We start from the raw sequence: 13,664 nt of genomic DNA, 5'->3' as shown, positions 1-13,664 counted from the left end.
TGTGACTGCAGATCCCATTTAAACCCACTAGTTGGCGCCAAATTAAAAGAGAAAAAAACCTTTGTTAAAATAACTTTAATGTGCAGTTATACCAGCATAGCAGATAATTATAAATCTGATGTCAATTTATGCTCCCATTAAAAATCATAATTTATACATCTAGAATATGAAAACATGTTAATTCTAAACTTAAACATTGAATATAATCAGAGACAGCTTATAACCCACATGTAAAAAAGAGATTTCTTACTCACTATGTTCAAATCACTACTTGGTAGACACCTTTGAATATAGCTTAAAATCTGAATTGTCAGTTTTGATTTGTTTGGTAAGGAAATAAATGTACAATCATTAAAGTGCTTTCTTGTTTGATCAGCTTTGGTGAATGATATGTGCATGTCCATAACAAAGCAACATAAAAATGCTGCAAAGCAAATGTAGTGTTCATCAGCGGTAATTGAATTCAGCCATGAATTGATGCTAAAGTCAACTGCAAAATTATATCAAAAAGGCACTGGAAGTTCTTCAAGTGAGGCTGTTCTCATCTTCACCAAAAGAGAAGATACTCAAGTCTCCACATCGAACTCGGTTTCTTGATTTGACCCGAATATCTCCATCTTCAGTGCTGCTGGACTCCTGCCATCGTCCTCGATTTGAATGTCTGGAGGAACTGAGAAAAAAAAATAAAGGATTAATAGTATAACTTGGTACCAAACCTACCAGCAAAAAGGGTCTGATCGCAGCACTGCAAAAAAATAAAAAAAATACAGGCTTGAGTAATATCAAGTGACTGAATAATACCTGCTGTCTGGTATGAGGCGGAGTGTCCGATAAAGTTCAGTTGTGGATGGCACAGTAGCACTTTGTGTAGGTTTAGGAGTGGAGAACGTGGCGTGGGTTGACGATGTGACCAGCCGGGCTTTCGTGGAAGACCTCCTCATCTCTGGCTCACTTCCTGAAATGCAGCGGATATTCAAATTAGAGTCAATGAAAACGCTTTGTACAGTCACTCGTGTTTACATGCAGCTTGTCCTTGTGGTTTCCTGACAAATTTTGCATTCTCTAAATGATGTTGTCATCATTTTTGTCACCATCTCCTCTCTCAACTGCACTGACACTTACTGATTGATAAGGCACTTTGACCGTCAGAAGAGGAACATCTCCTATGGTCTGTAAAGGGAGTCATGTTTAAAAACTGATTCTTCAGCCAAGAGGCACGGTCCTCCTCAAAGGCCTTTTTCTGTGGAGAAGAAAGAGTATTATTATTATTATTATTATTATTATTAGGTTGTTGAATAAAATTGTGGTACATCAGAGGACTTTAGTACCTCTCGCCCCAGGCGAATAGCAGCCTCTGTGAAGTTCATTCTTTCCCTCTCAAAGTTTCTCTTCTGTTCCTCAAAGAGCCTCCATTCCTCTTTGAGACGCTCCTTCTCCTCGAGCGTGTAGCAGTCATTAAGAAGAGCTGCTGTCTCGTCATCAAATGATGTGTTGAGTTGTTGCTGGATGGGCAGAAACGGACAGACGCTTTAATCCTTTCGGAATTACTTTTTTCCAAATAAGATACAACAAAGGCTCATTTATCTGTAATTTCATCTCTTAATTTTCACTCGTAATGAGAAGCCTCTTATATTGGTATTAAAGTCTGCTTAGCAAATGTTTCACCTTCACAGACCTACTGATCATCTCTGCTCTTATGTAAACAAGCAGAAGCTGACCTGGAGGAGTTGTTGCTGGGCATGAATGAACTCTTTGCACTGCTGCACTTCACTCCTCATCCTCTCCATCTCATCCTCGTGGGTCTCCCTTGGTATCACCTCTTTATTGGACTCCAGCTGATTCTGCACTTGCGAGGCTTGTTAAACAAATACACCAGCAGCTGATTATCTAAAATTTCATTCAATACTGTATGTCTGTTACAAGCTACAAATTTTCCCAGAATCCCAACGTTTTAATAAACTAACATTAAGTTGTTGAACAACCTTTATTCTATAAAAACCACAAGAACCTCAGTTACTTTTGCAGTATTTCAGGGTATGGGACAGTGCTGCAGGTACCTTGGCTGTCTAACTTCTCCATGTGGTTCCTCAGTTTCCTCCACTGCTGGCGGATGCTGTTGGTGAGCTGCTCCCTGGCATGCTCACAGGATTGGTCAAGAGTTTCCCTGCTAAAATCACCCACCTTCTCCTCCCCATCTGAATCAGCCTGAGCAAAACAGCCAAAACCAACTTTTCAACATGCAAGCGCATCATATCATTAAAATCTGACACACAGGTAATAACTACTCAAACCCATTTATCAAATTTCTTTTTTGTGCATTAGTACTATGATAAAAACAAAAAAAAACAGTTACAAATACCTGCTCCTGACTCGCATCAGCATTGGCTCCTCTGGTGGGCCGGCGTGGACTCAGGATATGAATCATCTCCTCCTTCATCTGTTGGAGGACTTTCTTAAGCTCAGCGTTCTCCAGCATCAAGGACCTCTGACTCACCTCGTAGTCTTTGAGCAAGGACGTGTACATCTCACCCTCATGGCTGCAGAAAGCATTTTACAAATACGGTTATCCGATTGATGATTACAAATTCTGAAAATATGGTCAACAAGTGAGAAGATGGCTTTCATGATACCTGGCTGCCGCTTTTGTAGTCTTCCAGTGGCTCCTTTTTCCATCTGAACGTCCCAAACAATTCAGTACGTCGATAGCTAGTTGGGAAAAATAGAATTATTAACTTGCTCTGAAATGAACATAATAAAGAGTAATAGTAGACATACCCAGTTTTCTATCCCTTCTGTCGACCAGTAACTGGCCGAGGCGTTCCTTGAGCTTTGCAGCTTCTCTCTCTTTTCTCTTGGCATCATGGCTGTACTGAGAGGCCCGGCTGGCAATGATACTCTGGAGCTTCTGAACCTGTCGAGGATGAGTGAATCATGAGTTGGGTGGGCTCATGCATAATGCATGCACTTGTACATTTTGTAAAAACAGTAAACCTGAGTGTTTGTCATTATAAAAGATACAGTAAAATGATACCTCATCTTTTTCTGTTTTTAAGCAGCTCTGCAAAGTCTTAATTTTGAGGTGCAACTGCCTCTCTGTCTCATGTAGACCCGATTTCTCCCTTATGGACAGTTCCAACTGATCCTGGAAGGAAATACACTCTTAAAAACTCTTATGAGCACAGTGAGGTGGCAACGTTTTGCACGAGCAATCAGTTCAGGGTTAAAGCTACAAGAGTGGATTCCTGAATGCCACACCCTAAAAATTGGATAGCATGTGCTATCTGATGATTTAATAAGACAGGCTGTAAATACACCAACAATATTCACACACATGGGCCACATATTCGCCGTTTTTCAATTTTTTTTTTATTAAGAAGTGTTTAGTACACTAAAGTGCCCCCTGAACCACTCCTACCTCTACACTTATTATTGTGATACAAATACCCTTGACTTCTTCACTGGTAGATTTAGGTAGAATATGTATGTTTCGCCTAGCAAGCAGAGACAACTGTTGAGATAAGGGATCATGACCATCACTGTACTACTCAAAATGATAGTAAGTAGGGAGACATCCGAGCACAGTACTTTGCAAGGTTTGTCCTTGTTTTGTTTCTATAGTATAGCAGTCATTAATTTCTTTTTGGAAAAATGGGGAGGGAAGGACATTTCCTGTATACAGAATTGTATATTTCTTTTCTGCCCTCTAGTGGTTAACAATGTATTACTGCACCTCACCGACTTGTTCAGTCTGTGGGTACACAGAGCTGGATCCAAAGAGGAATAAAAACAAGACAGTGGCTGCATCTCATAACCCTTCTTTGACAGCTCCTTTACTCCTCGTTCCTCGGCTGAACCGGAAGTTGTTCTGTCCCTCCTCAGTGAAGGCTGTCTCAAAGCTCTTATTTCTGCCCCGAGGGTAGAGGAGTGAGCATCGAGAAAGGATGACGAGGAGCCATGAACACACGATACACGAGAGCAGCCTTCCCGGAAGCTGTGCAGCTGAACGAGTTGCCCAAACAGCTGACTAGTTCATGTGACCAGGGTCCAAAATTAGCACCATCTACTAGCCAAATGCTGGTAAAATATACAAGTGACTGGTAGATTTACTTCACTCACCAGCCAAAAAACAATGGTAATCTATAGAGTGGCTGGTAAAATTTGAACATTCACTAGCCATTTGGCTGGTGGACAAAAAAGTAAAAATTTTGGACCCTGCATGTGACGCTTCAGAGGAAAGGATGTCTCGTCCCAATAAAACACTTGTTGCCTCTCTCCTCCAATGGTTTTTTCGCGTCTCTCCGGTGCCTCCTCAGTGAGAGGGACTAAGACGCGAGGAAGGGAGTCAAGTGGAGGAGTCAAGGAGGCAATTTAAGGGTTATGAGATGCAACCACTGTCTTGTATTGAAACTGGATTGAGACAGACATAACCCTGAGAGACCCCCCCCCCCTCATACATACCTTGAGTCTGGAGTTGTTCATCTGCATGTGGTCCAAGGTGCTGGATTTTTTCAGCTGTTCTTTCTCGAGCTCTTCTAAAGTGCACATATTGCGTCTGTGAATCTGCATTAGCTCATACATGGCATTCAGAGCTGGCACTGTCTTCAGGTCGGCTCCCTCTAGTGAGCTGGCCTCAATACATGTGGAGGAAAGGCCCAGTGAGTCAAGCTCCTGTGAAGAAAGAGGAAATATGTCACCACTGTAGTGAATGATCTCTACAGAAATTAAAAATGTCAAGTGCAAATAATATTGCAATAATGAGCATTTAGAAGGACATTTCTGTACCTGATTGATGTATGAAATGCATTGAGGAATAGTATCTTCTGTGCAAAAGGCACTAATCCCATTGTAGGAGCTCCTCAGGGACAAAGAAGATTGCATTGACACAAGGTTGTTCTGTCTTGAGGGCGACATTGTCACATGTGATATGCTGGAGATCTCATAGTTTCCTTAAAACAGAGACGGGGAATTATGGCAACTCAAATTACATCTATTGTACGTTCTTATACTGAGAGGCTTGAATTAGGTTGCTGCTCTAAAATGAGAGCAAAAATATGGGTCACCTCTAGCAGATCCCAAAAAAAGCACAGCTGATTAGTCTTTCTATTTTTGACATATTATACAAAATACATCCCATTAGCAGAGAAACGTACCAATAGATGTCCCTACTGGCACAGTTGTCCACCATTCTCCCATATCATCGACACATCAGGACACTCGGATGTGAGGTCATGAGTTACCAAACAGAAGGCGGATTAGCACTCGGCGGTGGATCAGAGGCTCCCACTGGAATTGAGCTCTGCAATGGAGCATCAAGCCATGAGATAGACCAGTAATAGATAATCTGGGCTGCTGCTTCACCCACACAGGATTAACTGCTGATGTGTGCCAGTGGGGTTTAGAGCCAGTGGGGCTCTCCTATTGGCCACTTGCAATTGAATTGCAAGATAGTAAAATGATCTCCGCAAAAACCCAAAAGTATAGTATAATATAGTATGGTAGTTTATTTACTGTTGCGCCTCCAGGACATTAGGATGTCGACATGCTGTGAAACAAGATGAACCAGCTACCTACCACTCCCACAACTTTACAATGCACTGAAATGTTCCAACTTGTGTTCAGGGGCTGTCAAGCACATTGTATGGACAAAAGGGAGTCATGTTAAGTAATGCAACAGTAAAAGGTGAGAGCACCATGTTGGGGAGGACCTTACTACCAGTCAATAGAAGTGTCTGCTTTTCGTCAATGTCCATCCCTGCTTGGTTAGGTTATTGGCAATGTTGTTATCTAACAAACCAGGCATGCCCAACTTTTATCTAAAGTTACACAAACTGAGGCGGAGATAAGTCAAGTGCACTTTGGCTTAATGTAGTCGTTTTACCCTGACGTTAGATAGATATATTTATTAGTATAGTTAAAGAACAGTTAGCTACTGTTAAGTTAGCTAAATCGCGTTAACGTTAAATTAAGGTAACGTTAACGTTTGCAAGGTTCGCTAACGTTAGCTAGTTTGCTAGTATACTTCAGCAAGGTAACTTAGCCTAAACGTCCTGATTTGTAACATGAATTTAATTTTAACCAAGACGTTAAATCTGAATTAGCCTGGATAAGATATTAGCTGTAACGTTATGCTAGCTAAGTTAAACATATACTCACGGGTGCTGCGTGAAATGGGTCAACTAGCTAATCCAACACTTGCCGAGTTCAGTGATGTTGTCAACATTAACAAAATGCTCCTTCATCGAAAACACCAAAAACTGTCGCGCCGAGTTCAGTCGTCACCTTGTCGGCAGCAAAAGAGATTTAAATCTCACCTACTTTAATGTGAAAGCAGTGATGCTCCGACAGACAGTAGAACCATAGACAGTATGAGTAGAACGGTTGCTGCTGATTGAGTGTTTTTTTTTTAAATATATTCCTCCGCTGGCTTCAAACCATACGTCATTGTTATTGGAGGCAGCGTTGTTAAGCAACCAGTATCTGAGCCGTGCATTGGATATACACGTGTGCAGTGGACGATTATGCAAATGAGAGAAGTTGTCAGGTGTCAACGCAAGAGGGGAGGCAGTATTAACTTGCATTTATAAATTGAACACACAGTTTACATTCATTTGCATTATGCTGTGGCAAACTAAATGTACATTGTACTTTGTAGAGACGTTTGATACACCGGGATACATTTTGTTTAGTTGTTTTAATAGTTGTCATTGAAAATATAACGTTGAGCTAAAGACAAAGAGTAGAATGTAATGATTCAGAATTAACTAAGTCGGTAAAAAACGAAAAAGAATTTGGCCAGAGCAGCAGAACCAGTACATAAACGGCTAGACAAAGTAAAACCATTGAGACAAATAGTTAGGCCTATATCAATTTAGTTACACAGACAAAAAAGGCACAGTTCAATATACTGTACTTTGCAATAAATGAATATCTTTTTATCTTTATATAGGCTAGTACATTCAGGGTAAACTAGATTTGAAAATCAGTAAATCTACTTTCACTTCATAATTTTTAATTAGGTAGTATGTTCAAGTGCTTGTAAAAAGACACATAGCCTACAGTTATGCTGTTATTGTGCAGTCAGAAGGAAATTCCTCTAAAGGTAATCTCTGAGAAACCTATTTTGTAAAGAAAAGTTGAGTTGAAAACCACGTTTGAATGCATCACTGAACTGCGGAGGTATTGGTTGTAAATGTATATTCATATTGAAATTACTACTACTACTATATCAGGTTGTTACACTGGTGACCATTACTGGTCTTCTGAGCATTTACTTCAGTAGTGTTCAGCAATTCAAGTAAAAAAAAACAAGTTAAAATAATTCTACTTGAGTAAGAAGATATTCTAGCATTCACATCAGGCATCAGTATAATCAAATTATCCATGCAGACAGTCAGGACTCTTTGCGGTCTTATTCAGTCTCATGATACGCAAACTCTTTGTCCACACAAAGATAAAAGCCACCATCTTCTCACATCATCCAAAGCAGCAGCATGGAGAGAGACAGCAGGCAGCTGGCTCTTCATCAGTCTGGTATCTTCCAGACTCAGGCTGATCCCTGCACTCTACTATGAAAGCCTGAAGCTGGGACACTGGCACCTTGTCTTGCTGGTTATGCTGGGGAATCATTGTAAAGCATTTAGGCAACTCAAGTGGAAGAATAAATAAAAACTATGACCTGAAAAACAACTCTTTACAGCAAGATCAAAGACTATTTCTCAGTATGGGGAATCCAGGTGACTCAGACTGACCTTGATGGTCTCATAGGTGTCAGTGATGAGAGCGATGAAGAGGCTGAGCACCATGTAGATGAAGAGGGAGATGAAGGAGTAGAGGTAAAGTCTGCTGAACAGCCACACCATGTAGCCCTCGTGTCTCATCTTCAGGAAGGTGGCATACATGTCGTCCCCGTTGATGAGAGAGAAGAGGCACTCTGTCACCTTGTCGAGCGTTCGAAACTGGAAAAAAAAAAGGTTTTATAATACTTCAGTGTCACCAGAAAGGAGCTCCCTGATGCATAGGCGGATCTATAAGGCCACGATGACACTTGAAAAAGATTAATTATGATTATAATGTTCATACTTTGTCATGGTAAGGCCCAAGGACGATCCAGCCACAGAAACAGTACCCGAGGTAGATCATGGCTGCACAACAGCAGAATCGGATCACATTTGGGAACGCTGCCCTTAGGGTTAAGATTAATATCTAGAGAGGAATAAAGGTTGTCAGTTCCTCTGAATATGCATTTGCTACTTTTAACAGGTTGGCTGATGTATTATGCAAAAAATAAAAGAAGAGCATGGGAATTCTTACATTGTATTTCTTGAAGAAACCAAGGTAACGAATCACGCCGACCCAGACGAGCATTGTGGCTGTACCGAGCAAGATACTGCAGACGTCATAGTTTGTCAGGTACTGCAAGAGGAAAGAGAGTACAGATAGAGAAACTAGAGATCAAGTACAAGTTAAGGGCCTGTACTCTTTACCCACTGCCTTTACCCCAAGTCCAACATGCCTACAGTGAATAATCTAATTAAAATATAGTTAATAAAGCTCAATGAAAAACAAACCTTTGTTTGTATTCCAATTTTGAGCGCTGACCCAGTGATGGTCAATGTGTCACTCACGATGATGAGGATATACCAGCCGTTCACAAACTCCATGCGGTCTGACCAAGACACAATTTTATTGTAGTAGGCATGGAAGAATATGTTGAACTCCTGCATGAGAGAAAAGTCAGATATCGTAAAATAAATACACAACAAACCAGGATTCATACCATCAACACATAGTGGGTGGATTGCTCAAGTTCCACATTATATGATTTCACGTTTTAACTTATGAGAGGTTTGTACTTTTTATTTGATGAGGAGGTGATGACTCTTGTATCATCTCATCAGTATAAAAATACTGCCTCCGGCTCTGTCCCATCAATAATACTGAGGTTGTGCGTCCCCACAATACAACCCCCTCAAAAAAATAAGAATTATTATTTTCAGTTACATTTTACAAATGTATGAATACACACTGACAAGATTCAAATTCTGGCAGGGAAAAACTGAATCCTCTATTTATTATTCATTTGTTTATGTATTGTTTGTTTATAGGTAGTCCAATTTAAATATATTGAGTCTAAAACACTGGAATTAGTCTATAAAATACCCACCATGTGTATGTTTTTAAGTGTATAATGTAAACTCCCCCCAAGTTGTTATGCCCAACAAGATTAAAAAAAAAAAAAACTACAGGGGAGGACATGACATCACCTAACAGTCCTGCATCTGATGCTGGTTTTCATATTATGTGTTGTTGGTGATTACATCAGTCATTTATTACTGAATAATTGGCCTTAGTAAAAAAATGTTGACAATAATAACTGACTTGTTTCTCATAACTTACAAACTGGAGTTGGATGCCATTGATGACGGATCGCATGCAGAGGATGAGAGAGATGAAGCAGGCGAGGATGACCACAGAATCTAATAACAGGAGGAGGTAGTCGTTCTGACCAGCTAGAAACCAGAGCCACAGATTTCAGGTTGCATTAACAGCTAGTTTTTGTTACTGCTGCTTCTACAAAGCTGAGACACACACTGTTGTTTTTCTTGTAATAGTAAGGTCAGCTATCATGCTAAGTTAGATCATACAGTATATCAAGGGGGACAGAATAATGTCACTGTGCCCCCTGCTGGCCTTTGAAGTAATAACCAGTATGAGTATTTTTGTTAGGCTGGGTCATAATATAATATATATCAATGGGTGGGATGAAATTGAGTTTGGGTTGAACTTACATGCACCTTCCACATTCCAGTCTCTGCATTCATAAATTCTTGCATCATTTTCGACCTTAACCTTTATCTTTCCGCTGTGTGCACGATTGTCAAACTTGATCTGTATCAAAACAAAGATCGAGTGAGTGGCAAGTTAAAGAGAAAAAATTTATCAGCATGCAAAATCATTCTAAAAGCTCAGACGAGGGTGTTGCATTTTCCAGACATTGTCACCAACCATTATATGGAATTCATAACAGTCTGGTAGCTCGTGGTGCCGCACTGTCTGCAGGTTGATTGTTTTCAGAGCAAGGTAGATGTTCACCGATAGCAGCCTGGGCACACAAACATATATTAGCAGGCATCACTCTCACCACCTAGCATGACAGAAGCATTTTCAGTTTACCACAGATTTCACCTTTTGAAATCTAACGAGAAGTTCACATGTGTGGCCAAACTGCTATGGTTGTCGAAAGACTGCACAGGATATATGGAAATGCATTCTGTGAAGAGGAAATACAGGCAATAAAAAAAAACAGTTAGATTTAATTTGATAGTCAAACAGAGGGATTACTCAGCATTCATTCCTCTGTATACACTACTTCCTCTTTTCATGGAGTCACAAGTAAATCCACACTGTGATTATTTTCCATTCATGTGGTGATTCAGCTTCCATAAATACATCAAACAATATGGATACAACTAATGGTAGACATAAATACACAAGTTCCACAGCTACTTATGACTCTATTTGATGATAACATTATTTTGTATGTATTTTTATAGCAATTTTGGGCTTTTGTACCTTTAGCAATATGTGGATCAATATCAAAGGTCTCATTTCCAGGATCGATGCTGCTGTTTCTGTAAAACTCTTGACAGACAGACAGAGGAGTGTACTTGCCATCAGCACTGTCATATGCCAGATTGCCTACAGTCAAGTTTTGGAGATTAATGTACTGGGAAAAAAAATGAGAAAAGAAGAAGAGTGAAACACATTTTTTCATACATCAAATCCATGTGTGATAAAAAGGAAAACTCTTATCTTCCATATAAAACTTCAGTACCCTGTCGATAATGTAGTAGATATGATCATACACATCTGCTTTCGTGTACAGTGCGTAGTTTCCCAGCCGGTGATCCTTGTATTCTTTTAGAAACAGATGTCTGAATGTCATCAGATTTTCGTCTTTGAAGGTGACCATCATTTCGTTGCTCAGGCCGAAAGAGACCAACTGAAGCGAAGGGGGGAAAACATACATTTGAAAAAAAAAAAAAAAAAGATCTACTCTCTGTGCACATTTATGCCTTGTGACAAATACATTAGTAAAGAATTATGTGTAGTACCTGGACTGTGATGATTGCAATTTTTAATATTTGTAACATCAGTTTCCATGGTTTGCGACCCCTGGCTCTGTATTTCTCACAGGGGTTCATGAAGAAGTATTTGAGTCTCCGTCTGAAGTCCTCCACCACCTTGGACTGCAGGGTCTGAGTGGGAGTGCTCCATCTGCAATGGCCGTTTAGCCTCCTCTCCTCTGGCCGGGAGGCCAACAGCTGCTCAGAGTCCTCCGTCATACTCCAGTACAGAATAGAATTTGACTGTTTTTGAGAGTTTTTCTATATATATATATATATATATATATATATATATATATATATATGTCAGACATGACATACATGTCAGACGTGTTTAAGATAAGATAAGGGTTTAACCATTCCAGTCACTGTGATGTTTAACTGGTTCTCCTGCGTGTGCTCACTGCTGTCATTCTCTCTAACTCTGTTTAAAATCTTAGTAGTGCAGACTAATCACGCTAACATAGGCTATAAGGCTCTAAAAACACACCAAAAAAAGTTTTTTTCAGAATCACTAAGCCATGTTTAGCTCAACCATAGCTTATTGTAGAAGACCTGCAACAGCGAGCATGTAACCGACAGCAAATGCAGACTTCTACTACTTTTTACAATTACTTAACCCATCAGGCTATTGAATTTAAAATCTTTGCAAAAATCACGGCAGCAAACAGTAATGAAAGAAAGTTAGACACTTACATTGTACATATTATTGTAGTGTAATTATACAATATTTTTACAACCCCTTGTTGGGATATACAATTAGTACAGATAGTAAAAGCACCAAGTTTGACTAAAAAGTCAATATATATATATATCTATAATGATAAATGAATTACCTTTGCACCAGCGAGCCACAGAGCGACTAGGGTAACTCTTGGGGCTTGTCCACTGTCTGTGAGGATCAGACAGTGCAGTCACCATACCAGCCTTCACAACAATGACATGTCATGTCATTCCTCTGTGTCATTTTCAGCTTTTCCAGTTTTTCCAAAACAGTTACAGAAGCTCTGCACACACAGAAACTGATACTCAGCTAGTATGCTTCTGCAATGAATTAATATTGTATTACAAGAGTTATCAAGAGTCTCAGAAGGTTGTGGGATTTATTGGTGTTACCTTAAAAATATGTCCTCACTATCTCTGATGAAATCAACAATTAACCTTTTTTTTTTCTAAACCACCACACGGTCACCATTGAAGAAAGGAAGCCTGAGCTGAATTCATTTAGAAAACCTTTATGCAATAGATTATTGTACATGACCAGTGAATGAAGTAATAAGCGGGACATGGTCAGTTATTTCAACAATGTTTTGTGAATTAAGACTTCTGTAGTGACAACAATGTAAAGCGACTTCTTGTCGACTTAATGCTGCACTGAATGAACTGGAAAGCATCATTTGGAGCTACACTGCTCTGGTCAAAGGCAGCGCCTTATGAGATCCGACTGGCTCATTAGTTCAATTCACTTAGTTACTTCCAGTGTATAACAGTTTCTCACCGCACCTAAACTGTAGCTGCTGTGTTTTCACACTAAGCAGTTTATCAGGAAAGCACACCTTTGGTCAAAGAAGAGGAGTAGAAAGTTTCAGAGTGGGAGAGTCAGATTTCCTTAGCTCATGACATAGGAATCAAACATGAATATATTACTTTAGGGTACTAAAATATGTTTGAAGTATCGAAAACTGTTAAAGGTGCGGTAGGTAGGATTGTGAAGATCCAGGACTTAGCCAAAACATTTGAACATGGACAACTTCAGTCCCTCCCCCCTTTCCGCTAAAGCCCAAAACTGTCTCCTAAGCCCCTCCCCCCACAAGGGAGAATGAATGCATGTGCATGAGCAGTGATTGACACACAGTTCGACACCTCCCCTGGCCCTGATTGGTGCATCTGAACAGGGAGCTGTGGATATTTGCAAATCGCACTACAGGCTGTAGGTGGTGCCACAGGAGCCGGATTTCTTTTTTAAAATTACCTGCTTCATGTAGTTCTACTCGAACATCGGGTCAGTTTCAGCAAATATGACAGAAAGTTAGTTTTATAAGTCTAAAGCCTGGTTCACACGGGCCGATTTTAAAATTGTCGGCCGATTTTCCAATCCCGATTTGACTGCCGAGCATTCCCAGGTCAGACGGGAAATCTCACAAAATCCCTCGAGATAAAACGCGACTTCAGAGTAAACAATCATGGCGGATGCAGTGGCTATAGTTTGTAGTTTTTTAACCGAAAAAAAAAGGTTATCAAAAGAAAAGGCGATGGTCAAAGAAGTGGAGACAACGCGAGCATGGACTATACTCAGCTACATCATGATATGGAGGGGAGTTTTTTCTCATAGAAATGTCGTTACGTACTACACAGATTAATTACCGTTGAAATACACGTTCATATATTCGTTTCAATGTACTCTGGTGGACTGCAGTTGTGGATGTAGTTATGCCCATCGACTTTATTGTATGCCACAGTCCACAGGCTGCGTGCTCGTTTGTCCCCGGGGGGACACCACACACGAGGTCCAACATGTTGGATATCCCCGATTTGAGA

General features: G+C 40.2%; 2 protein-coding genes across 7 annotated transcripts; both read right to left on the bottom strand.

Moving 5' to 3' along the window:
- Window positions 1-59: 59 nt before the first annotated feature.
- On the bottom strand, window positions 60-6,445 carry ssx2ipa (synovial sarcoma, X breakpoint 2 interacting protein a). Of its 5 annotated transcripts, none has more exons than XM_039814889.1 (14): window positions 6,316-6,445; window positions 5,151-5,296; window positions 4,783-4,946; window positions 4,459-4,668; window positions 3,032-3,142; window positions 2,776-2,911; window positions 2,631-2,706; window positions 2,360-2,537; window positions 2,058-2,205; window positions 1,719-1,855; window positions 1,329-1,502; window positions 1,123-1,240; window positions 802-955; window positions 60-670 (listed from the first exon to the last, which is right to left on the bottom strand). In XM_039814889.1, the coding sequence occupies exons 2-14, from the start codon at window positions 5,191-5,193 to the stop codon at window positions 526-528; spliced, it is 1,794 nt and encodes a 597-aa protein (XP_039670823.1). In that variant the 5' UTR covers window positions 5,194-5,296; window positions 6,316-6,445; the 3' UTR covers window positions 60-525. The 5 variants fall into 5 exon arrangements, with proteins under 5 accessions (XP_039670823.1, XP_039670824.1, XP_039670822.1 ...); XM_039814890.1 differs by having other exon boundaries at window positions 6,312-6,437; XM_039814888.1 differs by having other exon boundaries at window positions 6,154-6,413.
- A 227-nt stretch (window positions 6,446-6,672) lies between these two features.
- mcoln3a (mucolipin TRP cation channel 3a) lies at window positions 6,673-12,922 on the bottom strand. Of its 2 annotated transcripts, none has more exons than XM_039814894.1 (13): window positions 11,963-12,922; window positions 11,115-11,387; window positions 10,835-11,002; window positions 10,573-10,726; window positions 10,186-10,270; window positions 10,006-10,102; window positions 9,789-9,888; window positions 9,397-9,509; window positions 8,568-8,717; window positions 8,311-8,412; window positions 8,080-8,202; window positions 7,749-7,955; window positions 6,673-7,614 (listed from the first exon to the last, which is right to left on the bottom strand). In XM_039814894.1, exons 2-13 carry the CDS (start codon window positions 11,343-11,345, stop codon window positions 7,474-7,476), a joined length of 1,671 nt encoding a protein of 556 aa, XP_039670828.1. In that variant the 5' UTR covers window positions 11,346-11,387; window positions 11,963-12,922; the 3' UTR covers window positions 6,673-7,473. The 2 variants fall into 2 exon arrangements, with proteins under 2 accessions (XP_039670828.1, XP_039670827.1); XM_039814893.1 differs by having other exon boundaries at window positions 11,115-11,346.
- Between the last annotated feature and the right edge of the window lie 742 nt (window positions 12,923-13,664).

This window comes from Perca fluviatilis, chromosome 11 (assembly GCF_010015445.1).
Source record: "Perca fluviatilis chromosome 11, GENO_Pfluv_1.0, whole genome shotgun sequence".
Lineage (NCBI taxonomy): Eukaryota > Metazoa > Chordata > Actinopteri > Perciformes > Percidae > Perca > Perca fluviatilis.
The sequence above is the reverse complement of the archived record's forward strand: the minus strand, read 5'-3'. Positions and strand labels throughout refer to the sequence as shown.